This window comes from Sebastes umbrosus, chromosome 14 (genome assembly GCF_015220745.1).
Source record: "Sebastes umbrosus isolate fSebUmb1 chromosome 14, fSebUmb1.pri, whole genome shotgun sequence".
NCBI lineage: Eukaryota > Metazoa > Chordata > Actinopteri > Perciformes > Sebastidae > Sebastes > Sebastes umbrosus.
Genome location: NC_051282.1, coordinates 13,182,071 through 13,206,594, shown reverse-complemented (window position 1 = coordinate 13,206,594; position 24,524 = coordinate 13,182,071). Strand labels below are relative to the sequence as shown.

Sequence of the window (24,524 nt, the reverse complement as noted above, 5' to 3'; positions counted from 1 at the left end):
TAATTAGAACTAAACACAAAGTACAGCTGAGGTTGATGGGAACGTCATTCGTTTTACTGGTATTAGCGCGGCTAACAACAGCCAACCAAGCTCAGACAATTTACAGTATTTCGATAGTAGAAACGTTTTTAGAGTCGAATGGTTGAAAAGTTTTTCTTAGAAGCTTAGCAAGTCTAGCACTACCAACTCAACAAGATTAAATTCAATAGGGAATGGGACGTCACCCACGGGAAGTCGTTTATTTATGGAGGATAAATGTTAAGACTGCCATCTGCTGGCTGTTTGGTAAGTGTCAAAAACTAACACAAAACACTGCACAGTAGAGGTGTGACGAAATATTGTGTAACGAAATACCGCGATATAAAAACGTGACGATATGCATCGTCGAGACAAAAAACTGGATCGCGATATCAGGGCATAATAGGTACTACGTACATATGTGGCTCCAGGGCTGAAGCTGCAGCCTCTCAGGGTACAACTCATGCACAGTAAAATCTGGTCTGCCCTCGCCGAAATTGAACCAATCAATATAAACGCACTGCCGCGGCTAACCGCGCATTGGCTCGGCGGCTAACAGCACGTTATAATATCGTATCGCATCGAGATCGTGAACCCAATATCGTGTATCGTATCGTATCGTGAGCTGAGTGAATCGTCACACCCCTACTGCACAGTGAATAAGATTCAAAAGCTGAATTGTAGTATAGTATACAGTCAAAGACAAATGTAAACTATTTTTAAGGGTTTCATTTTGCCAGATACCGGTATATTAAATATGCAGTATTAGGCGAAGGTTTTGTTGGTCTTCCGTTAGCATAACACTAGCTTGCTTATCTTAGTCCGGATGATTGTGTAGTTGGCATTTGGCTTGTAGATTTTGATGTCATATTCCTACACGTTTGTAAATTGGACAACGGTCTCGAAAGATTTACATATTTTGAGCTGCTGACAGGTGTTTGCTAACGCCAAAACATATCAGTGAAAGTGATGGTGAAAGGTTGTGAAAGGTTGTCCTAGTTTGTAAGGATCGATATAGACTAACTTGATATAGCCACTTTCCCTCTGTCAGCTTCTCTTTATATGGGCATTTGTCTTTCCCATTGCTACATTCCTTGTTCCCTACAGACAATTTACAAAATGTACAGAAGTGGGTATATGATACATGCAGGCATATGTGCCTGACTGAGCGCATGGGAGCAAAAAACATATGCTGCATCCTGACGTACCTCTGGGCAGGCGGACGTTAAGCTCACTGCGTGCCACCTGTGCTTGAAGCGGGAGGCCGTCGGCGAGTCGCGAGAGGCTGGGACTGCCGCGGCCCGGCCTGAACGGAGCGTGTAGGTTGGTACCGGATTCCCCCTCGGCGGTCTTGGAGGAGCCCTGGCTGACGTCGCGGCTCAGCGGCCGCACCAGGCTTACAGCCAAAGAAGAAGACCACTGGGAGGAGGAGGAGGAAGAGGAGGCCTTCCGCGATGAGATGGGGAGGATATGATCAGAATCCGTCAGCGCAGTGAGAGGCGAGCTGCTCTTCTGGAAGAAGGGCAGAGAGAGAGAGTTTTCTAATCAGTATTTCATCAACAGGAGACACGTGGTCTGCCCTGTCCTGGTGTTAATATCATAATACTATATTAAACAGAACTAGTTGTACTGTCATTATAAGGACAAATAATGCGTAAAATAGTAAATCTGTATCAACTATACTCTTCTTCATATAACATTGATAGCATTATTCATCCTCAGAGTAGTTCAACATTTTGGGACATACTCTTATGAGCAGATTGATACCACTCTCATTTCTGCAGGAAATATGAAGCAACTGCCAGCAGCGTGGAAATTCCATGTTGTGGTTTCACAGGGGATTATGTGCTGGACTATTTCTTGGCTGGCGCGATGACTTACTTGCTAAGCTAAGCTATCCGGCTGAGAGTGGTATCAATCGTCCCATCTAACAGGGTCGTGTTTACCGTGTTCACGAGAAGAGTCCATATGAACGCCCCCCTCATGTCGTATTCACGACCTTGTAAGTGGAAAGTTTCTGAAAGCTCAGAGTTCACGAGTTGTGACGTGTTTGTTGATGTTGTGAGAAATGGCGGAGGCCTTGGAAGTTAATTTTCGGCGCATAATAAGTTCATATATTGTAATTTGTAGTCGTATATTGTTTTTCTTTGTAATTTTATCATATGTCTGAATATATGTTGATATTCCCAGTGGCCTCATTACTTCCTCTGTCATTATTCCTTTGCATTTCCTGCATTATGTTACCTACTTGCTAGCTTGCTAAATTGTTAGCCTCTGTGGCTTCTAGACGCCGACAGTAAATGTAATATTGCCGTTGCTTAGCAGCGGTGTTCTTCACGACTTAACCACTTGAACTCCACGCATATCAAGTACACGACTTCCCATGTTGTAAACACGAGCTCACGAGTTTCATTTGAAGGCACTCACTCTTTCGAAAAGAAAGCAAGTAAATGGCAGTAAATGTCAAAATATTCCTTTAATTTGATGTAGAAAGGATTTTGACTGCCAATATTAGCGAGGTAATTTATAAAAAGGAACTTTTAGAAATATTTAGTAGGGGTGCATACTTGTTTAATTGGTATTTTTTTATTAACTATTTTATTATCTACATTTTGCACATATGAGGTTGAAAGCTCCACAGAAAGCTAACAAGTTGACCTTGAGTTAAGATACTTTTTATTAATGAAAAGGCAGGGAATTGTAATTCTGAGGACTAAAAGATAGTTTTACAGAGAAACCTCTGTAAAGACCCTACACACATACAGTCAAACCACACAGGTGTTTCCTGATTACGTGTCTCCTTTCCTGTTTATTTTATTCATCCTTTCTATTGGTCGTTACAGTTTGGTGACATCACACAGTTCCCAACATTGGCTCCACCCAATATCAGCCTGACCTAAGGTCTCATCAGCTGCAATTAAAAACACCTGTGAGGGTGAGTACTGTGACTTATACAATCATTATGCATATAAATTAAATGAACATTTTTCAAATATTGTTCAGTTCACTTATTCATCATTTCTTATTTTTACTTTCCAGTATTTGGGTATTAATACACATGCTAATTGCCTGAGATGTAATTATGAATGCTAAACTATACACAGCTCAAATACCTTTGACTGGCAGTGTTGCTCACTAGAGCCGTAAAATTAACTGTCAACTATTTTAATAATTAATTAATCCTTTATCGGGCAAAAATGCCAAACATTATCTTGCTTCAGCTGTAATATCTTTGGATTGTTGGTCACCAATGAACTCTGGGAAATTATGATGGGCATTTTTCACATTTTTCTGACATTTAATTGCAGCCCTATAACTAACGGTTATATTCTCAATTAATTGTTTGGTCTATTAAATGTCAGAAAATGGTGAAAAAATGCCCATCACGATTTCCTGACACCCAATATAATGTTTTCAGTTTAATTGTTCTGTTCAAACCCACAAAATATTGAGTTTACTATCACAAAGAAAAGCAGCGTATCCTTTCCACTGAGACGCTGTAACTAGGGGATGTTCAGCTTTTTTTTGCCTGAAAAATGTATTAATGATTAATCAATTAAAATATAAATCAAAATAATTGCTAATTAATTTTCGGTCAATTGACTATCAATTCATGATCTATATGATAAGTCTTTTTCAAATCATGCCAACAACAGTACGGTACAATATGTGCAGCTTAGGTGGGTTCATTTCTCCCTTGATTACAAGGACATTTAAAAGGTGATCCGTTCTGTATGTGTGTCACATCACAGCTCAGAGAAAAGGTGTGACAGTGACGCAAATGCACCAGAAACTAATTCAGGAGGCGAAGAAAGAAAAGAGAAAAAAAAGCGTACGTTTTCTCCTATCAACAGCATGCCATAATTTATCTGAGGATGAAACATAAGCTGCCAGGCACCCTGGTTACTATGGCAACTATCAAGTCAATAGCTGAGTTGTTCTGGCATCTGTCCCCACAGTGATTTTTTTTTTTGCTGGGTGTAAAGACACAGGATCTACAGTAAGGCTCAAAGCTGTTAGACAACACGTCTCTGAAGCTTTCCAAGACACAAAATGTCTGTCGAGCCACCAGCTGAGGAATGTTAGATCTCCAGGCATGACGCCTATTCAAAGACGCTGGGAGGAAAGAGAGCGTGTCAGAAACAGTAGCACAGTAGGTTATGATCTTGTATTGTATGGCTGCTGAGCTTTGTGGGAGGCACAAGTTCTTCTGCTGATATATATAAAAAAACAGTGTTCACACTCACAACAAAAGACTTCGCTGAACTGTAGTAAAGCCAATAAGAACACCTGTATTGACCGGAGTTACCGCGCTAAAATGAACCTTCCTCCTCACCTTCTTGAGGGTGGAGCGGTTACCCTGCATGTAGCTACGATGCATCTCCAACACCTTCTGCGGCCTGCTGCGTATCCAGGCGCTTAGCGTCTCGATGGGGGATCCATTTACACACCACTCAGTCACGCCGAACTGCCTCAGGTGGGCTCGCGCGTGGCTGGCAAGAGCCTTACGGTTCTCAAAGTAGAAGCCACACAGCTCGCAACTAGGATCTGAAAAACACAGGAAAGTGATGAGAGATCTCCTTTTTTTAAGATTATTTTTTGGGGCTTTTTAATGCCTTTATTGATAGTAAGAGAGAATTAGTTATGAAAGGGGGAGAGAGAGGATGACATGCAGCAAAGAGCCACAGGTCAGATTCAAACCCTGGGCCGTTGCAGTAAGGACTCAGCCTTGGTACATGGGGCGCCCGCTCTACCAGCTGAGCTACAGCAACGCCCCAAGAGACCTCCTTTTAAAGAATAAGATTAGTACAAGATAGGCAAAAAACCTACTCACCCTGGTGCCCGTGCTTGTCTGGGGAGGGTTTTCTTTTGAAGGAGAAATCCTGTGGCAGAGGTGAGAAAGTCTTAAGTTGATGTGACGGCGAGTTGGCGGTCTCCGCTGACTGGGCCTCCGCAGACAGAGGCCTCTTCCCCAGAGGGGACAGCCTGAAAAACTTCCCCGCGGGTGGGGTAGCAGATGTGGCCCCCAGGCCTTGCTTGTGGAGCCTCGACCCCGACTGCAGCAAACTGAGCGGAGATTTGCGGTATTTGGAGGTATGGTAGCCTGAAATGCCCAAACCCTCTGAGGTGCCGGTGCCCCCCGTGTTCTCCCACAGGGGGCTGTTGGCTCCGTGGCTCGACTCCTTCTTCACTCCCTGGTCCGAGCGAGAGGAGGAGGTGCCCACCCCTCTCTTGTGCATAACCTCCCTCAGGGTGTCGATGGGCGAGCCGTTGACGGTCCACTCGGTGATGCCCATCTGGCGCAGGTGGGAGCGGGCGTGGCTGGAGAGGCCTTTGCGGTTCTCAAAATACTCCCCGCAAAACTCGCAGCGGATATCTCGCGTAGGCTCCACTTCATGGGCCATGGCTACGGAAAGACCAGAGGGAGAAAGTCAATGACAGAGAATGTAATTATCATAGAGAGCCTGCTCAGATCAAAAGAAGGGTATGAGTGTGCAAGCAAGCATTACTTTTTACGTTTTTATTTGAAGCACATGGAGTCTACGTCTGTCGTATAAAATGTGCTCTATAAGTAAAATGTGATTGATTGAACATGATTGGTTGATGCCTTTATTCGCGGTGCGAAAGGTCATAAAATCAACCCGTTACGACAAAAAAGTAATATTTGCGTTCTGTGTGAAAGTACTCATGGCAAAAACAACAGTTTGATAAAATATATTGACGTACGAATTAATTGCATGAAAAAAACGCCCCCAGTGTGTAAAGGCCTTCACTCTCAACAAGATGGTAGATAAGTGTATTTCCCAAAATGTATAACGATTCCTTTAAATTGCTAAATAAACCCTGGAGACAAACACAGGATCCAAGTTACCCAGGTTGAGGGGGAACACGCTGTCAGAGCTGCTCCAACTACAGTTGAGAGCTTCACCGGAGAAGCCAGCAGATCTCCCCACGGCTCCAGGCGTGGTGACCTCCAGCTGCACCGGCTCTGGCTTCAGCTTGAGGATCAGCCCACTAGAAGACGAGCTTGATTTAGACGCCGCGGACTGAGGAGGACTGGAGGGGCGGGCGAAGGCGAAGGGCAGACGGCTGAGGAGGGTTGCTGAAGGAGAGGAGGAGGTCGGCAGAGGCGAGCGAGGGGGTCCCGGAGAGGACGGAGGCGGAGTTTTGAGAGGTTTTAGAGGAAGAGCGCAAGGCAGGCCCCGTCGGTTGATGATCTCCCTCAGGGTGTCGATCGGGGAACCGTTGACGGTCCACTCGGTGATGCCCATCTGGCGCAGGTGGGAGCGGGCGTGGCTGGAGAGGCCTTTACGGTTCTCAAAATATTCCCCACAGAACTCGCAGCCTATTTCCTTTGGAGGTTCACCTAAAAGATGTGTTGAAAAAGCGTTATCAGAACAGAATTTATGACAGATAAAGCCCACTTCACGTGAAGGCCAGGAATGTACCATCAATCCTGTGAAACAGCACTCACTGTGTGGAAGGGCCATGAGCTCGCCACTACTCAGGCGGAAGACCCTCATGGAAGAGGACTTGTGACGCTTGGCGGGTGGGCCGAGTAAAGACGAGGCAGATGAAGAGGTAGCTTTGGATGTGGACCCGCCCCCGGCTGTGGTCACCTTATAGAGGAGGGATGAAGAGGAAGAGAGGCTCAGCAGGGACTGCTTCGGGGAGGAGAGCGTGGTCCCGAGGCCTCGCGGCTCCGCGTGGCTGTTGAGCTGCAGCGCACTGGCTTTGTGCTTGAAGTCGTCGGAGTCGATGAGCTGGTTCAGGAGGTCGATGGGGGAGCCTTTGGATTCGGAGTACTCCACCCCAAAGTGCCGCAGGTGGGCTCGCGCGTGACTGGATAAGCCTTTCCGAGTCTCGAACCAAGCGCCACACAGCTGGCAAACGATGTCCTTGTTGGGGTCCACCTCCAGCGCTGCACATGAAGAAGACATTAAACTAAGATTCATAAGAATAATGTAACTTTTTACAGTGTTATCAGAGGCACTTACTGAGGTTGAGAGGAGCGTCATTCTCCTGCGGCGCCCAGAGGGGTTTGGTTGTGACGGTGGCAGAGAGGTTAGAGGTCAATCCTTTCATTCCCCCGGCCTTGTGCTCCGGGGAGCGCAAGGGGGAAGACACGGGCAGCAGAGAGGAAATGGGGGCTTTCCTCACTACTGAGGAGGGGGAGGCAGAATGAGGCGGAGCCGGAGAGGCACCGGGAGAAGGCGTAGTAGGCGTGGAGGAGGACGAGGGCGGCGCCACTTTCGCTGCTTTGGCCAGGACGGAGAGAGGGATGGGTTTCTCGTCTAAGTCCATGTCTTCTAACTCCTCATCTTTCCGAGGAACAGACGGCGAGGACTTCTTGGCTGGAAGGGGCTGGAGAGGGGATGAGCTTATTTGGCCGTCTATGTCGCGCTCTTTGGCGATTTGGTAGAGGAGGTCGATGGGCGCCCCGCTGCTCTCCGAAACGCTGATGCCCAGCTGACGCAGGTGAGAGCGGGCGTGACTGGACAGTCCACGCCTCGTCTCAAACTGAGCTCCGCACACCTCGCACTTCAAGTTGTGGACTGCAGAGGCAAAAAAAAGGCGAGAACAGCTGGTGAGACATTATAAATATGCCTTATCTTATACATTTCATAAAGATTTAAAGTTACAACATTAACTTAAAGGGCAGGTCCATCTGCGTTCTGTCGCGTTTTTTCAAATGGAAATGCACAAAGCAAAAAGCAGTGACGTAGGTTACCAAAGTAAGCTAATTGAAGTTAGCTGAGCACTAGTTGAGTCAAAGTTAGCTGTGCTAAGTTTGGAAATAACTCAAGGGGTAAGTTTGGATTTTTTGAAGTGGGGTTGTATGTGTACTCCCACGTTCTGCGAGGTAAAATTACTGTTTTTGTTAATGGAGTCTGGTGGCTTTGAAGAGAGCGATATGACGGCTTCAGTTCCCCGTCGGAAAGAGCTGTCTGACAGCGAAGTAAAGCAGCTGTGGACGGGAGCAGCAGAAAAACGTATTTAAAAAAAAAAAATCAATATCAGTTTAAGTGTATGCTATGTTTAGAATATTTTCACCGCTTTACCTCGCCATCAGACAGCACTTTCTGACGGGGATCTGAAGCTGTTATGTCGCTGTCTTCAAAGCCACCAGCCTACATTCATAAAAACAGTAATTTTACCTCGCAGAACAGGGGAGTTGCTGATCTACCGCTGAATCGATCGGTTAGTTTGTTTGTGTTAAATTTTTGACTTTCGGATCCGAACTAACGTGGCGTCCTCAGCAGTATATTGCTTTGATTCCATGCCGGTACTCCTGTCTGCTTCTCCCAACTGGGAGCGTGCCGACTGTCATCTAAGTTACTGTATGTAACATTAAACTGTAAGGATGTATATATACTGTACATGTAGCAGCGTTATCATGCAGAAACCTATGTCAGGTCACGTGGGAAAAAAGGTTTTAGAAGGGCTTGGGAAAATAGCATTTTTATGCTAAAATATACATACTTTGACCTAAAGTTGAATGTTCAGAATTGAATACATAAGAATCACCACTAGGAAGCTACATACTGGTATAAAAACTTAAAAATAAATAAAATAATGGATCCCCACTTTAACCAAGTGCAGCATTAACATCAAGTTTGCAGAGAAACAGCAGGTGGCTGGGGTTCTTTCAGAGGCCACCGATATCCCAGAGGACACGTCACCTCACTTACCCTCCCTGTCTACATCTTCACCCAGTCTGCACGAACACTAGCCAAGTGTTAAGAGGTGCTCTCATTAGCTCCTAAACACATTTGTCTACCTCTGACGATTCCCCCCGGGAACAACCCTCTCTGATGTACTGTCGCCACTCCTCAACGCCGACCTAAGGTCAGTTTTACAATTTCCCCCACTGACAGCCCTGATAAGGCTCCGCTGTAGCAAATCCAATCCCCTGTCAACACTCTGGGGGTCAGCATTCCCATTTTTCTCCTCCCCTCACCCTTGGAGTCTGCATCCTCCCCGGGAGAGACGCCGTCTGAGTCCACGCTGCACAGCCCTGCTTTCTGTGTCGAGCTCAGACCGTCCGGAGCTGGAAGCTGGAGCTCCTCCTCATCCTCTTCCTCGGCTGCTTCCTCCTCCTCACCTAAAAACATAACAGACGAAACCCATATAAGAGTAGAAACGCCATGTTAATTAGGCCTATTAAAGCTGCACGGGGTAGAAATGGAGCAAATATGATTAAAAAACTTATTTTTATAAAACGGTCACTATATCCTGATAAAACTTCATGAGACAGGTAATCTGAAAAAAAAAAAATCATGTGCACTGTTTAGCTGTAAAATGAGAAAGTTTGTGACCCGGCAGCCATGTTGAGATCAGTTGAGGAAATACCAAGCTGGAGCACAGCCAATAGGAACGCTCTCTCTTAATGAAATGACCTTTGATTGGCCAAAGTCTCCCGTCACAGATTTTTTAAAGCCTAAAAACAGAGCCATGAGGAGGTGCAGAAGTCTAGTTTTCTCTCAGAACACTTGAATTACAATATGCTGAAAGGTTATTATGGAATTTTTGCCCAATGATGCCAAAAATATTCTGCGTACTGCAGGTTTAAGTAACTGGTATTAATCAGGCAAGTAGCGGTGTGGTTGTCGGTTCAAGTCCCTGCACGCTGTAGAGGTGCCAATTCACCTCCTGGATACACTGCCGAGGTGCCCTCGAGTAACTACTACTACTAGGATGGGTTAAATGCAGAGAATGATTTTCACTTCTGTGTGCTGTGCTGTGCACAATACAATGTGTGACAATAAAAGCTGATTTACATTTAAAAATGAAAAAATGTCTAACAAATCAATCTGATTTTAATTTCCATAATTCTAAAATAAGTCAGTCTTTGAAAGCATAAGAATGCATCTTTGAGAATAATAAATAAAAAGCCGCAGGCTGAGAAGCAGAATCAGTCTTGTGAGCTCATTGTCTATATAATTTATCACTCCTTATAATAACAGGCGCATTAATATAACGTCTCCAAATAATCCAAGTAATGAATCCCTGTCATAAAAAAAAAAAAAAAGTAATAATTGCACTATACTGTATGTATGAAACAAACATGGCAGTCTTTGGTTTCCCCCGCAGTCAGGCATTTCCTGGGACAAAAGTGCCATTTTCTGCGACAAATCGCGTAAATCAAAAGAGACGTGGAGACAGACAATGCTTTCTGTCTGGTGGGCGGCTCTGCGCTTGTCAGTTCATCTCTTGACTGTAAAAGAGCGATGTGACACCTCGGGAGCGCAGCGTTATAACACCGTCTATTATAAGGGAACACAATGGCAACATCACAATCAGCCGGCTTATTTATTATTATAATAAACGGGACTAAAAGTAGCAAAGCGCCACTTCCATTCCATATTCCATTCCATTCCATTCCATTCCATTCCATTCAGTGCGGAGTGACACTAAAAAAAAAGCAGCAACCCGACACTTCCAAGTAAAAAGTGATACTTCGATTATACTTCTATAAGTTGTAATAACATCACTGCTGTTCAGTGCACAAAGTTACAATGTTTCCTGAGCATCTTTTTACTTTAATATCGCCTCTAAACATGCACAAATGCGTGCACTTGAAAGCACAGCGTGTCCTCTATCCAAAAAAAATCAAAGCAAAAGTAAAATGGCGAGGATTGGGCAACTGTAGGTAATTTTATAGAGAGATCCTGCAGCATTGAAAATACTGGACGTCATCCCATTCGTGCACAATAAAAAAAACACTAATAAAGAAAACTATAAAAAAACAAAAACCGCCTTAAATCAGCACTATTTATCCGTGCGTAAAAACCACCCGAAACAATAACAATGAGCCTCTTTGTGAGCTTTTTTGACACGCGTGTCACTACTGGGCTATACCTGCATGCATGGCGACATTGATTTTCTATACATAGTCTCACATGATGAGGAGTTTTTTAATGGCTGAACGTCTTGTCTGGATGTACGATGATGATGATGATGATGGTGACCGGAGAGACGCGGCGGTGTGATCCGAGGATGGGACGCGGTGCACGGGGTGAGAATGATTCCAGCGCGCGGTTACTCACCGGTCCGCAACCGCAGTGCATCGGACTCCCCGGCAGCTGAAAGCCCAGACAGTTTTTTCCCTGCTATTGTTTGGGTCTACGGGGAGGTGGAAGCAGCCATTTTGCCCCCATATGCACCGCTAAGCTAAGGCGTGACCAATCGAGTGGAGGCGGAGGAGGTTGGAGGATAAATGCACCGAGTGCCACATCAACCGCGGGCATCGGTGACTCTCTCTCTCTCTCTCTCTCTGTGTGTCTCACTCACTCTTTCTTTCACACACTCTCTCTCTGCTTTTCTCCACAGTCAGACATCACTGATTCAAACACTTCACACACTGTAGCCTACAGCGGTGTCGCACAGGTCAGACAGTCCCATTTTTGATTCAGAGTAAAAAAAAGCAAAAGCACTTAAAACAACAGTAACAGCATCTAAACTCATTTTTCACACTGCTTGTACACATCTGTAACAATCTTCTCCATCCCTCCATCAGTACTCACTTCTATATAACCTGTGCCAGGTTCAAAGTGCCAGATCACCAGGTAATAACTGTCAGCATCAAACACAATAACAACTAATACTACTTTTAAGGATTTTTATTCAGAGTAAAAAAGCAAAAAGCACTTAAAACAACAGTAACACCATCTAAACTCATATTTCACCCTGCTTTATCCATCTGTAACAATCTCCTCCATCCCTCCAGGCATCATTACTCACTTCTATATAACCTGTGCTAATAAGTTCAAAGTGCCAGATCACCAGGTAATAACTATGAGCATCAAACACAATAACAAACCAATACTACTTTTTTTTTTTATTCAGAGTAAAAAAAAGCAAACAGCACTTAAAACAACAGTAAACTCATACTTCACACTGCTTTTATGCATCTGTAACAATCTTCGCCATCCCTCCAGGCATCATAACTCACTTCTATATAACCTGTGCCAAGTTCAAAGTGCCAGATCACCAGGTAATAACTATCAAACACAATAACAACCAATAGTACTTTTAAGGATTTTTATTCAGAGTAAAAAAAAGCAAAAGCACTTAAAACAACAGTAACAGCATCTAAACTCATATTTCACACTGCTTATACACATCTGTAACAATCTTCTCCATCCCTCCATCAGTACTCACTTCTATATAACCTGTGCCAAGTTCAAAGTGTCAGATCACCAGGTAATAACTATCAGCATCAAACACAATAACAACCAATACTACTTTTAAGGATTTTTATTCAGAGTAAAAAAAGCAAAAAGCACTTAAAACAACAGTAGCAGCATCTAAACTCATATTTCACCCTGCTTTATCCATCTGTAACAGTCTCCTCCATCCCTCCAGGCACCATTACTCACTTCTATATAACCTGTGCCAAGTTCAAAGTGCCAGATCACCAGGTAATAACTGTCAGCATCAAACACAATAACAACCAATACTACTTTTAAGGATTTTTATTCAGAGTAAAAAAGCAAAAAGCACTTAAAACAACAGTAAACTCATATTTCACACTGCTTTATCCATCTGTAACAATCTTCTCCATCCCTCCAGGCATTCTTTACTCACTTCTATATAACCTGTGCCAATAAGTTCAAAGTGCCAGATCACCAGGTAATAACTATGAGCATCAAACACAATAACAAACCAATACTACTTTTTTTTTATTCAGAGTAAAAAAAAGCAAACGGCACTTAAAACAACAGTAAACTCATACTTCACACTGCTTTTATGCATCTGTAACAATCTTCTCCATCCCTCCATCATTACTCACTTCTATATAACCTGTGCCAAGTTCAAAGTGCCAGATCACCAGGTAATAACTGTCAGCATCAAACACAATAACAACCAATACTACTTTTAAGGATTTTTATTCAGAGTAAAAAAGCAAAAAGCACTTAAAACAACAGTAACAGCATCTACACTCATATTTCACACTGCTTTATGCATCTGTTACAATCTTCTCCATCCCTCCATCATTACTCACTACTATATAACCTGTGCCAAGTTCAAAGTGCCAGATCACCAGGTAATAACTGTCAGCATCAAACACAATAACAACCAATACTACCTTTAAAGGATGGATCAATAATGCAAAACTGACCTTCACACTCTTCCCCACCGTCCTCCTTCTTGCAGCGTTGAGGAGATGCTGAAGGCAGCGCGTCAGAAACAGCAGCGCTCGGCGTCCTTTCACTTGTCTCCCTCTCTAGCTTTACCTCGATGATTCCCTCCCCTTCCTCCTCCCCTTCCTTTTCCTCTTCCTCTTCCTCTTCCTCTTCCTCTTCCTCTTCCTCCTCTCCCTCCTCCGGTGAGGAACCGGGGCTCCGGGGGGGAGCCGTGGGGATCACGAGGTCGGGCCTGCTGGAGAACAGCTCCCTCAGGATGTGGATGGGCGAGATGGTGACGTCCCAGTTGGTGATGCCGAAGTCGCGGAGGTGGGCCCTGGCGTGGCTGGACAGGCCGGCCCGGGTGTCGAAGCCGGCGCTGCAGAACTCGCAGTGCATCACGCTGAATGTGTCGGGGTCAAAGTTGGCAACTGCGGGAGAGGACAGGCAATACAAGTGGAAGTTTAGACATGTGACTGAATGTGATACTGATACTGTTTATACTTTACAGCTGTGAACAACAGCTGTGCTGTGGTCCCAACCTGTTTGGCCTATGACCCCTTGAATCACAGCCATGTCTTTGATCACCACTTTGGTCCACACTGAATTATCTCAACAACTATTGCAGACAATCATGGCCCCCTGAGGGTGAATCCTACTGTCTTTGGTGATCGCCTGACTTTACCTCTAGCTCCACCAGGAGGTTAACATTTTTGATTTTAAGTGAAATGTCTCGACAAATATTGGATGGATCGCCATTAACTTTGGTGCATACATTCATGTTCCCCTCCGGATTAATTGTAATCACTTTGATGACCACTTAAAGAGGACCTATTATGCTCATTTTCAGGTTCATACTTGTATTTTGGCTTTGTACTAGAACATGTTTACATGCTTTAATGTTCAAAAAACGCTTTATTTTTCTCATACCAGCTGTGCTGCAGCACCTCTTTTCACTGTCTGTCTGACACGCTCTGTTTGAGCTTCCCCCTCCCAAAAAGCCCAGTCTGCTCTGATTGGTCACCTGGCCCATTCTGTTGTGTTGTTTTGTCAACCAAACCAAACTCTGCTCCAGCTCCACTCTAACTAGCTTTGTTTGAGGGCGTACCAAACTAGCTGCTAGGCAGGTATTATGCAAATGTGTTACATGGTGACATCACCATGTTACGGAAGAAAAGGCGGGGCATGAAGTAGGGTGTTTCAGGCAGTTCAGGAGCAGTGTTTCTGTCGGGGAGAGTAACTCCCTTTGGTGTGGACTTTAGGCTATATAAGAACTGTATGACACACTAAAGGAAAGGGGAAAAGCATAAAAAGGTCCCCTTTAACTCTTGATCTAGGCTAGATAACTGTGATTTATGACCTAATAGCAAAATTAAAGACATTCCCATCACCCGCTGTACTTTGTGTTTAATGCTAATTAGCAAATGTTAGCATGCTCAGCTAAAATGATGAACATGGTAAACATTTTTTTTATTTTCTTATTCTGCTAATCATCTTGCTGTCCCTCAGAGTTATGACCCTTGCTTCCCCAGGGATGGAACCACTGCTTTATGTTATAGTAACCACCTCTAAAAGCAGTTCACATCAAGTGTTCCCAGCTGGTCACCAGAAATTTGAAGAGGACCTATCATGCTTTTGTGCTTTTTTCCCTTTCCTTGAGTGTGTTATTTAGTTTTAGTTTAGTTTGTTTGTTTTTTTTTGTGCCTGTTAAAGGTCTGCAAAGTTACAAAGTCCACACCAAAGGGAGTTACTCTCCACCACAGAAACACTGCTCCTGTACTGCCTGAAACACCTTGCTTGAAGCCCCGCCTTTTCTTCAGTAACTGGTATGAGAAAAATAAAGTGTTTTTTTGAACATTAAAGCATGTAAACATGTTCTAGTAGAACCCAAAATACAAGTATGAACCTCAGAGTTAGTCCACAAAGCAAAGACAATCTAAATTTACAGAATGTGTTCTACTGTGGCTGAAACAGGCATTCATTATTAGTATTATGGTATAGCTAATATACCCTCTGGCTCATGTCAGGGTGATTATGTCAAGCATATATTAAAAACAAAGACAACAAAAACAGTCTGTCTGGGCTTTAGAATCTGCTCAGACAAGATCTACACAGCCTAAAGAAATACATGCAACAAGCGGCTGACCTTTTTTCTTCTTCTTCTGATAGGAAAACTTCTTCTCAATCGCATTGACTTCCTCAGGGGATATGAAGTGACGCACATTGTAGCTGACGCCCACTCGGTTCAGGTGGCCTCTCACGTGATTGGCAAGCCCAATGCCATTATGAAATCGATCAGGGCAGTAGGGGCATTTCCTCTCCACACTCTTGAGCGCCTCCGAGTCCTCATCAATCTCATCCGGGTCTTCATCCAAGATGCCCTCTGACAGGAAACGTCGCACGCTTTCCTCGTCAATGTCCTCGTCATCATCATCACTGTCATTTTCTGCGGTAGCAGCAGTAACCCGGTTGCTCCTCCTCAAAAAGAAAACCTTTCCATCTTTCTCCACTTCCAGCTTGTCTTCGTCCTTCAGACACTTCTCAGAGGGGAGCGATAATGTAGCAGTCCGCTGTGCCGAGCAGTCCTCTATAAAGAAAAAAAAATCAATTCTGAATAAACAGACAAATCCTATTTAAACTGAAACAGTATGCGTACCTTAACTACTACATGTGCATATTGGGTTTGGGGTGAGAGCTCCGGTAGGGCTCCTTTGAGAAGTTCTTATTGTCTTTCTGACCTAAATCATTTCTTAAAATGTGTCAAAAATATTTAGTTTGACCTCAACAATGTCTCAACACTTTAAAGGATAATTCTGGTTTATTAGGGTTTTTTTACTGGGTTTTAATTTCATAGATTTGACCATTAACCATATCATTCCTAATTATAATAATCACATTTCAATCATAAAGTTAATCGCTGACATCTTGGAAAGCAACAACATCACTACAAAGACGTGCAATACGGCAAGAACTAATATAAATTTGTTTACATGCAGTGTAGTAATCTGATTATTGCCCTGTTTTTTGCATTAATTTAATTTATCTTTCAGGTAAAGGGATTAAAAATGACCATGCCAACACGGCTAGATTTTCGCTACAGAAATTTGATAACTCATACAAACCCTTATAAAGGTGCTAAATGTGAGCTTGGCAGCATTTCTATTGCCTCCGCACAGCTCTCAACATAGCGACAGCTGAGCCGGCGGGTAGTGTCTAGAAGGGAACTCGCAAGTTGGGGAAACTCTCGCGAGATGGTTTAGGTTAGGCATTGATCTTGAATAGTTAAGGTTACGATAAGTCGTCGGGCAGCGAGTTTTGCAAGACTTTTTACAAGTTTTTGCAGATCTCAAATCAGTATTCGCAGTTTACGGGTTACCTTCTAGACATGACCGAGTCGGAACAGCGCTAACAGTGAAAACAATGGCAACAGTGCTGACAGAGCTAACAGTGTTAACCTGAAGGGGAACTGGAAGGTGGGTGCTGTGCTTCCACAACGGCGCCATCGGTCAGGACGCCGTTATCAGCTGTAACCGCCGTATGAGCGCAGTAATGAAATGCTCTTAATATCGTATAGAGCACCTTTAACCAGTTTTCTTAAAGGGTTTGAATACATGAAAACCCTGCAGAATGAAAGTTTTGAACCATTGGACTGTAATGTTGCTGAAGGAATGCATTATACTGGCATACTTTTGCCTTTTAAGTTGTTAATGGCTAAAGTGTTAGCAAACAGTTGCCTGTTTACACATCCAGCTGTCACAGAGCAACATTAGCATTCATATATAGTCGTGTTCAGTCCACCTAGCGAATGTACAGTAAGTCCAATATTCACTCTACTTTTAGCTCTGTTTTTGGTCTCCACCAGATCCTGAAAAAAAAGATCTGGCTTTTTAGCTTCTAAATGCTGCGTTATGTTCACCAGCTAGTTGCTAGCTTTTACTGTCAGCTGTTTGGTACTGGGCAGGTAGCGTACAGTAAGTTTTCATAGCTGTTTCGCTGAAAATAGAAACAACACTAAGTGAGCCTAAACAGTAAAGTTCAGGGCCATTAAGTGAAAACAATTCGCTTAAAGATGCTAAAATGCTACTTAGTGCTGAAGGGAACTGCGGAGTCAGGTGATAAATCTCTGTGATTTTGTCAATTCTAGCAAAACTTTTCACATTACTCATAGTCATTTAATCCATTTTTTATAAATAGGGTTTCAAAGTTAAAGTGATAATGCGTTAACGCATATTCGTTTTAACGCCACTAATTTCTTTAACGCATTAATGCAACTTGCGATTTTTAGGTTGTAGCGGGCTCAGTTTAAAAACTAGAGTGAAGAAACAGGCATCATATGAAATTGGTACCAACCATGTCATACTAGCTTGCCGCAAAGGAGGCTAAATGACGCTCCAAAAACTAGCATGGCCATTTTCAAAGGGGTCCCTTGACCTCTGACCTCAAGAACACTGACACACTGACAGCTGTTGCTGCCTGTTGGGCCTGAGTTTGCCATGTTATGATTTGAGCATATTTTTTACGCTAAATGCAGTACCTGTGAAGGTCTCTGGACAATATTTGTCATTATTTTGTGTTGTTAATTGATTTCCAATAACAAATATATACATACATTTGCATAAAGCATCATATTAGTATATGTATTAAATACTTGACGAATCTCCCTGTAACATACTTTTTGAACAGATAAAAAATGTGTGATTAATTTGCGATTAAATATTTTAATAGATTGACAGCCCTATTTATAATAAAAAATATTGATGAGTGCAGCTTTAATATTTTTTGTTTGATCAGGTTTTCAGTACAATTACAAAACAAAGCTATGAGCAAGCAGAAATCAGAAATCAGACTGATGTCTTATCCATATGCTCAAACCTGATACTCTCACGATAATCTGGTCTTGGGTGACATAATAACTTGTCTAAAGGTGACTTAGTCTAACTTGAGCACTAGTCCTTAGTCATACACTGAGTCTCACCTGTGTTGGATCGTGCTCTTGTGTGCGGTTTCACTCCAACAGGAGAGTTGGCGTGTTGTTGGGAACGCTCTGTGTCGAGCTCTGTGCTCTGATCTTTGTCCTGCTCTTCTTCTTCACTCCCGGTCAGCTTGCCATCATCCAGAAACTTGGCCGGATCAGTCCATGTCTTCACTCTTCTGCTGAATCTCCTGTTCCCAACACGCTTGAAGACTGCCTGGCTTGTGGGCCGAGCTGCAGCGCTGTCTGGCGTTGTGCAGTCCTCAGAGGCAGTGACTCCCTGCTGGCTTTCGCCTCGAGTTGCATCCGGCGAGGATCCAGACCCAGAGAGATGGTCAGAATCTAAAGTGGGTTTTGAAATTCGAGCGCCCACTTTAGACCTTGAATGCCGGCCAGTCTCATCAGCCTTCGCCCCGCTGATGGTGGCCTGTCCTGGGTGAACAAGTTTCTGGTGTTCCCTCATTACAGTTTGACTGGAGGTCAGGAAGGCACAGTGACCACAGGCCAGGGAACATGATGGTGAGCCAGGGGACGGGGAGTCAGCCTGGAGGGCGGGTTTCTTTCTATTGTGGGTCTTGGTATGATTAGCCAGTGCCTGGGAGGTTCTTGTGCTGAAGTTACACTTGGTGCAGATGAAACGGCGGCGGCAGGCGGAAACAGCTCGGGCCTGAGCTGGAGTTCGAACTGAATTCGGAGGAGTTGAGCAGAGAACTGCTGAGTCTGGTGTTGAAACTGGGGCTGGGGAAAGAGGTGGAGATGCGACTATTTCTGGGTCTGACATTTTGCCTGGAATCGAGGCTGGGCTTGCATCTTGCATAATAGCCGAGTCTGAGCTTATCTGCTTCACTGTCTTACTGTCCAGTTTCTGGATCTCTCTAGCATTCCCGTTTTCATTCAGTTTCTCAATCTCCTCCAAGATCTTTAGACGGGACTCCTGGTGCCTCCTGTGGTGGTCTGCCAACGCGAGCCGATTCGACAGGTTCCAGCCACACTCAATGCACCGAAAACGGCTGCCCTTTCCTAAACGCCTGCCCCCACTCTGACAGTGCTCGACTATGTGCTCCTGCAGGTGGACCTGCTTTTTGAAGTAAATGCTACATTCCACGCAGGTGAAGATTTCTTTACCTGGCTCTCCCCCCCTTTCTTCTTCTTCTTCTTCTTTATCTCTTTTCCCTCCTGTCTCTCCGAACTTCATCTGTTCCTCCACTGCTGCCTCTTCGAAGCCGACTTCCTCAAAATCATACACCCGTCCGCCTTGATTCAGCTGTGCCGTCTCAATGCTTTTGGATTTTTGAGGACTCCCTCTCGCCCGCTTGCCAGTTTCAGGCGATGTGCGCTTCAAGGTGCCAAGTCCGGAGAAGGGCCTGAGCAGCACCCTCTTCTTTCTGCACCGCTGAATGAATGTGCAATGAGCCCAAGGGGCAGGAGGGGGACTCTCGGGGTCTGAGTCTCCAGGGAAGGTGTACACATCCCTCTCAGGCTCCTTGGTTTCTTTTCCCTTGGGCCTCTTCTCTCCCTCGCTGTGGTCCGCCTCCTCCTCCTCCATTTGGCAGCCTTCCTTTGGTTTTACTTTGGACAGAAACAGCTCAGCTCCCTCAGATACATTCCACACGTTGCTGTCTGCCACTGTGAAGAGAAAACAGAGGAATTATGAATGGATAGATAACGAGTGCAGGCAGATTTGGTGTCTTCCTTATGGTACTCACAGTCTGTTGGGCCAAGCTGAGACGTATTTGGCTCTCCTGTCTTTGTGCTCTCATTGTTGTCATCATGCCCCTCCACAGCGGGAGACGAGTCAGTCTTGCTATGCAAGTGCTGCAGTTTTTCAGGTTCTCGGTCATCTTCGCTATCAAGTCTGGAGAGCATCGGAAAGAAAAGGCATCACATGAGATTTGTAACAAGTGAAAGCAGCATCTCTGCCTGAAACAAGTCAAAATTACAGACGAAGTGTGAGCTCTTATTTCTTATTCTTACATTGAGGTTGTGTCCATTTTTCTGAAAATGATGTGGGTTTTAGCAAACTGGGGGTGTTCAGTCAAAATCGAACACATAGTGAGGATTTGTCATGCTGATTCCAGTATTTGTAGACTCCGTATATTTCAATTTGATGACTTTTAAAGCTGCAGTTGATAAAAAAATAAACTCGGAAAATAAAGTTTGGAAATTTGTGTTTGGTGGATTATTTCATTGTTGTTACAATGCTAATTGGCATTGTATTTTACATCGTTTGGAAGCCTGTTTATTTACCTTCACAATGATGTCCAACTTGTAAGGATCATGCATTTGTGGGATGAGCAGCACAGCTGATTATGTAGGTAGCGCCCAAGAAAAATGTGTCAAAATGCTCTACCAATGGTAAACAGTGTTTTCTCCTGTTGGTGTTGACTCTTGTTTTGAGTTGTTTGGTGGATTGGATGATTGAACTCTCTATCAATAACAAGGAACAAACAAGACATATTGGCTATTTTACACTTTATTCATTTAATACACAGTCAGGAGCCTCAGTAGCGGTGAAAGATCCATACGCAGCCACAACAGCCTGGCACCTCCTCCTCATGTCACCAACCTGGTCAGACGTTGCTGTGAGATGGCGTTCCATTCCTCAACCAGGATTCATTGCAGGTCAGCCAGCATGGTTGTGTGTTCCCTAAATGATGTCACTGGCAAAACAAGGCTTGTCATCATTGAAGGCCATCTTAATGCAGTGCGATATCGGGATGAGATTCTGCAGCTAGTGGCGATCCCATATCTCCACAATCTGGCACCTAACTTCCTCCTCCAAGGAACAACGCTCACCCCCACAGAGCCAGGGTTATCACAGACTACCTCCACAATGTGGGAGTAGAGAGAATGGAACGGCCTGCCAAGAGTCCAGACCTCAACCCAATTCAACACTTGTGGGATCAGCTTGGGCGTGCTGTACGTGTTAGAGTGACCAACACAACCACGCTGGCTGACCGAATCCTGGTTGAGGAATGGAACGCCATCCCACAGCAATGTGTAACCAGGTTGGTGACCAGCATGAGGAGGAGGTGCCAGGCTGTTGTGGCTGCGTATGGATCTTCCACCCGCTACTGAGGCTCCTGACGGTGTATTAGATGAATAAAGTGTAAAATAGCCAATATGTCTTGTTTGTTCCTTGTTACTGATAGAGAGTTCAATCATCCAATCCACCAAACAACTCAAAACAAGAGTCAACACCAACAGGAGAATACACTGTTTACCATTGGCAGAGCATTTTGGCAAATTTTTCTTGGGCGCTACCCACATAATCAGCTGTGCTGCTCATCCCACAAATGCATGATCCTTACATGTTGGACATCATTGTGAAGGTAAATAAAAAGGCTTTCCAACGATGTAAAATACAATGCCAATTAGCAACAGAGAAATAAAAAATCCACCAAACACAAATTTCCAAACTTTTTTTTCCGAGTTTATATATATTACTGAAAGTTTGCTCCGACTGGTGGGCGGTGCTTGGTTTTGGCTCGACTGTTTTCAATATGGCGACCGGGTCACAAACTTTCTCATTTTACAGCTAAACAGCACACTAAAATATGTTTCTGGCAGGCAACAAATAGGCATTACAGTAACAGAATCTTGATTCATATTTGATCAGTGCTGCCTAGGTTGACAGTTTGATCAGAGTTCACGAGTTTCGCGAGCAGTGATTGACAGCTGCAATGAAATCTTGCAAATGCCACACACACACACAGAGGAACATGATTTTTTTTCACAGATTACTTGTCTCATGCACTACTGTCAGGATATAGTGACCATTTTATAAAAATAACTCTTTATCATATTTGCTCAAAGTTACCTACTGCAGCTTTAAGCCAACTAAATAAAAAAACAAACATAGGATGAAGTATTTATCCCCCCTTATTACAATCACTGCAGTGAGGAAAAGGCCTCAATGCAGCATTTAGACCTTCAAGTTGGGAAGTAAAAAAGTAACGATATATTTTATGGGTCTGAATACAAGAGTACATAGGAGGTTTCCTGGAAATAACTATATAGTCTGGACTTTAGCAGTATTAATAGTGTTTTAGTTAGTAAAGCAGTAACTTGACATTTTGGGAATTATGTTTATTCACTTTCTTGCTGAAAGTCAGTAAAGAAGCGTTAAGGAGGACCTATTATGCTCATTTTCAGGTTCATATTGTATTTTCGGTTTCTACTATAACATGTTTACATGCTTTAATGTTCAAAACCCCCAAGAAAAGCCCAGCCTGATCTGCTCTTTGTTTGAGGGCGTGCCAAACTAGCTGCTAGGCAGGTATTATGCAAATGTGTTACTTGGTGACATCACCATGTTACGGAAGAAAAGGCGGGACTTCAAGCAAGGTGTTTCAGGCAGTTCAAGAGCAGTGTTTCTGTGGGGGAGAGTAACTCCTTTGGCGTGTATTTTGTAACTTTGCAGACCTTTTACATGCATAAAAAACTATATAACACACTAAAGGAAAGGGAAAAAGCACAAAAACATAATAGGTCCTCTTTAATTCTTGCTGGCTGTCTCACAGGTAGCTTAGCTTAGCTTGGCACAGCGGCTGGAAACAAGAGGCACTATGACTCATGACCTCAATACTTCTCAAATCCTGATGATCTGCCTTTCTGACATCACCACCAAACAACTCGCTAGCCTTCCTCCTGCACCTCCTTCTCACCTGAGTCCAGAAGAAGGAGATCCTGGGCTGTGAGCAGCCAGACCATGAGGGTTAGAAAAGTGCTGTAGCTCCTCCTCTGACACGCAACAGCACACAAAACACACAGGAACCACAGGAACATCACTTCACAGCTCAACGGTTACAAAGATACAGTGCATACTGAGAGACTTCTGACTACATGCAGACTGAATAACATTGAGAACAATAAGGGGGACAACAATGATAGGTACACTGATGGCATCATGTATTAGCTAGATTCACTACTAGTTCTAACCACTACTGAGCAGCAGGTTTCCAGTAGATATTAAGCCGTGTGTTACCATCTAGAGTTTCTTTCTCAGAGTCAGAGTCCCAGCTTAGGGAGGAAGGAAAGGCTGAGGACCTGAATCTCCTCTGTGCGCTCCTCCCTGGCTCTGCACTGGGTGGCTGAGTGCCTTCAGTCTGCTCTGGGCCCTCCTCATCTCCAGCGTGGCCCCACGAGCGTTTGGCAGACATCAAGTCGTCTCTCACATTTGGAGAGCATGAGGACTAGAGGCAATAATAAAAAGAAAACACACACATCTTATTGTCAGATAGGGAGACCAGATCCAACCAAACCAAATGTGGGACAAAGAGTATGTTTGTGTGGGACACGTTACCAAGGCTGGAAGGTAGTCTACAATTTTGATATAATGTTTATCTAACTTAAATAATAAACATTTCTACTCTGCCCCTTATCTTGTAACATCTCTATGCTTTCCCGAATGCATCCATAGATCACATCTCTTTTTGAGCCGCATGTTTCTTGTGAGACTCACGTGTCGCTTCATGTCCCGGAGTCTCGTGTGAAATTGAAAAATAACTGGCATATTTCACAAAAAACTCTGAGAATCTCTTTCCACCGGCTTATAAGTACTTAAAAGTAGTTTCACAGTCTTTGTTGTAGCTGCTCTTCCTTTTTCTTTGTGGTAGTTTCAATCATATTCCACCTAAATCTGCATAGATTGTGACTTTACGGTGACTCGCAATTTTCTCCGTTGGGCGTAGCGTAGCAAAGACGGTGAAAGGTCAGCCTGCACTTGACCCACATTTGTGAAGTTTGTGAGCAAACAGCGCCGTGACGACAGCCTTCCCTGCTTTCTTCACAGCCATTGGATAAAAGCCAGATTTTTAAAAAAGCGTCTGCCCTCCAGTGGTTTGACTTTTGAAAACTAGAAATGTGGGACATCGTCTCATTTTGAGGGAAGTGGGACAAGGGATAAAAAATGCTGAGGAGTCCCAAGTAAAGTGGGACACCTGGTCGCCTTATTGTCAGATGATGGAAATGACAGCAACGAACGATGAGTAGTTTGATGATGTCTTACCTGTAAGGTGCAGTTGAGGAAGGTGGGGGTGACGGGGTTTTGTGCTGAGTTGAAGGGTGAGGGCCCATAACTGGTCCCTGGGGTTAGGGGTCGCCCTTCTGGCTCCATGGTGCCCCCCCAGAGAGCAGTATGGAGTCCCACTGGTGACCAGCCGTCCTACATTGTGCAGCCTCCTCTTCTTCTGGAAAACATGAACAAACACTAACCAAAAATAAAAAGTTTCTCACAGCTTCAAACGTATACTGTTGTAACTTACACATTGCATATTGTAAAGGAAGAATCACAAAGCATATTAGACTATATGAAAGTGTCAGATATAACCAAAATAAAAGTTTCTCACAGCTTTAAACTTATACTGTTGTAACTTACACATTACACATTGTAAGGAAGAATC

At 44.0% G+C, this 24,524-nt stretch overlaps 1 protein-coding gene across 3 annotated transcripts in view; it reads right to left on the bottom strand.

Annotated features, from left to right (window-relative positions):
- si:ch211-194b1.1 (protein Wiz) overlaps nucleotides 1-24,524 on the bottom strand; it is a 30,683-nt gene that overhangs the window by 3,909 nt on the left and 2,250 nt on the right. The window contains exons 2-15 of one of the 3 annotated variants that reach the window (XM_037791001.1): nucleotides 24,131-24,331; nucleotides 23,108-23,315; nucleotides 22,788-22,863; nucleotides 19,827-19,975; nucleotides 18,124-19,746; nucleotides 15,295-15,735; nucleotides 13,145-13,579; nucleotides 8,981-9,124; nucleotides 7,017-7,574; nucleotides 6,494-6,940; nucleotides 5,891-6,385; nucleotides 4,853-5,425; nucleotides 4,355-4,566; nucleotides 1,227-1,530 (exon numbers count right to left, since the gene is read on the bottom strand). In XM_037791001.1, coding sequence (XP_037646929.1) covers nucleotides 1,227-1,530; nucleotides 4,355-4,566; nucleotides 4,853-5,425; nucleotides 5,891-6,385; nucleotides 6,494-6,940; nucleotides 7,017-7,574; nucleotides 8,981-9,124; nucleotides 13,145-13,579; nucleotides 15,295-15,735; nucleotides 18,124-19,746; nucleotides 19,827-19,975; nucleotides 22,788-22,863; nucleotides 23,108-23,315; nucleotides 24,131-24,238 — 5,773 coding nt within the window. In that variant the 5' untranslated portion in view covers nucleotides 24,239-24,331. The remainder of the gene's footprint in view (nucleotides 1-1,226; nucleotides 1,531-4,354; nucleotides 4,567-4,852; nucleotides 5,426-5,890; nucleotides 6,386-6,493; nucleotides 6,941-7,016; nucleotides 7,575-8,980; nucleotides 9,125-13,144; nucleotides 13,580-15,294; nucleotides 15,736-18,123; nucleotides 19,747-19,826; nucleotides 19,976-22,787; nucleotides 22,864-23,107; nucleotides 23,316-24,130; nucleotides 24,332-24,524) is intronic. The other 2 variants (XM_037790999.1, XM_037791000.1) reach the window with 2 other exon arrangements.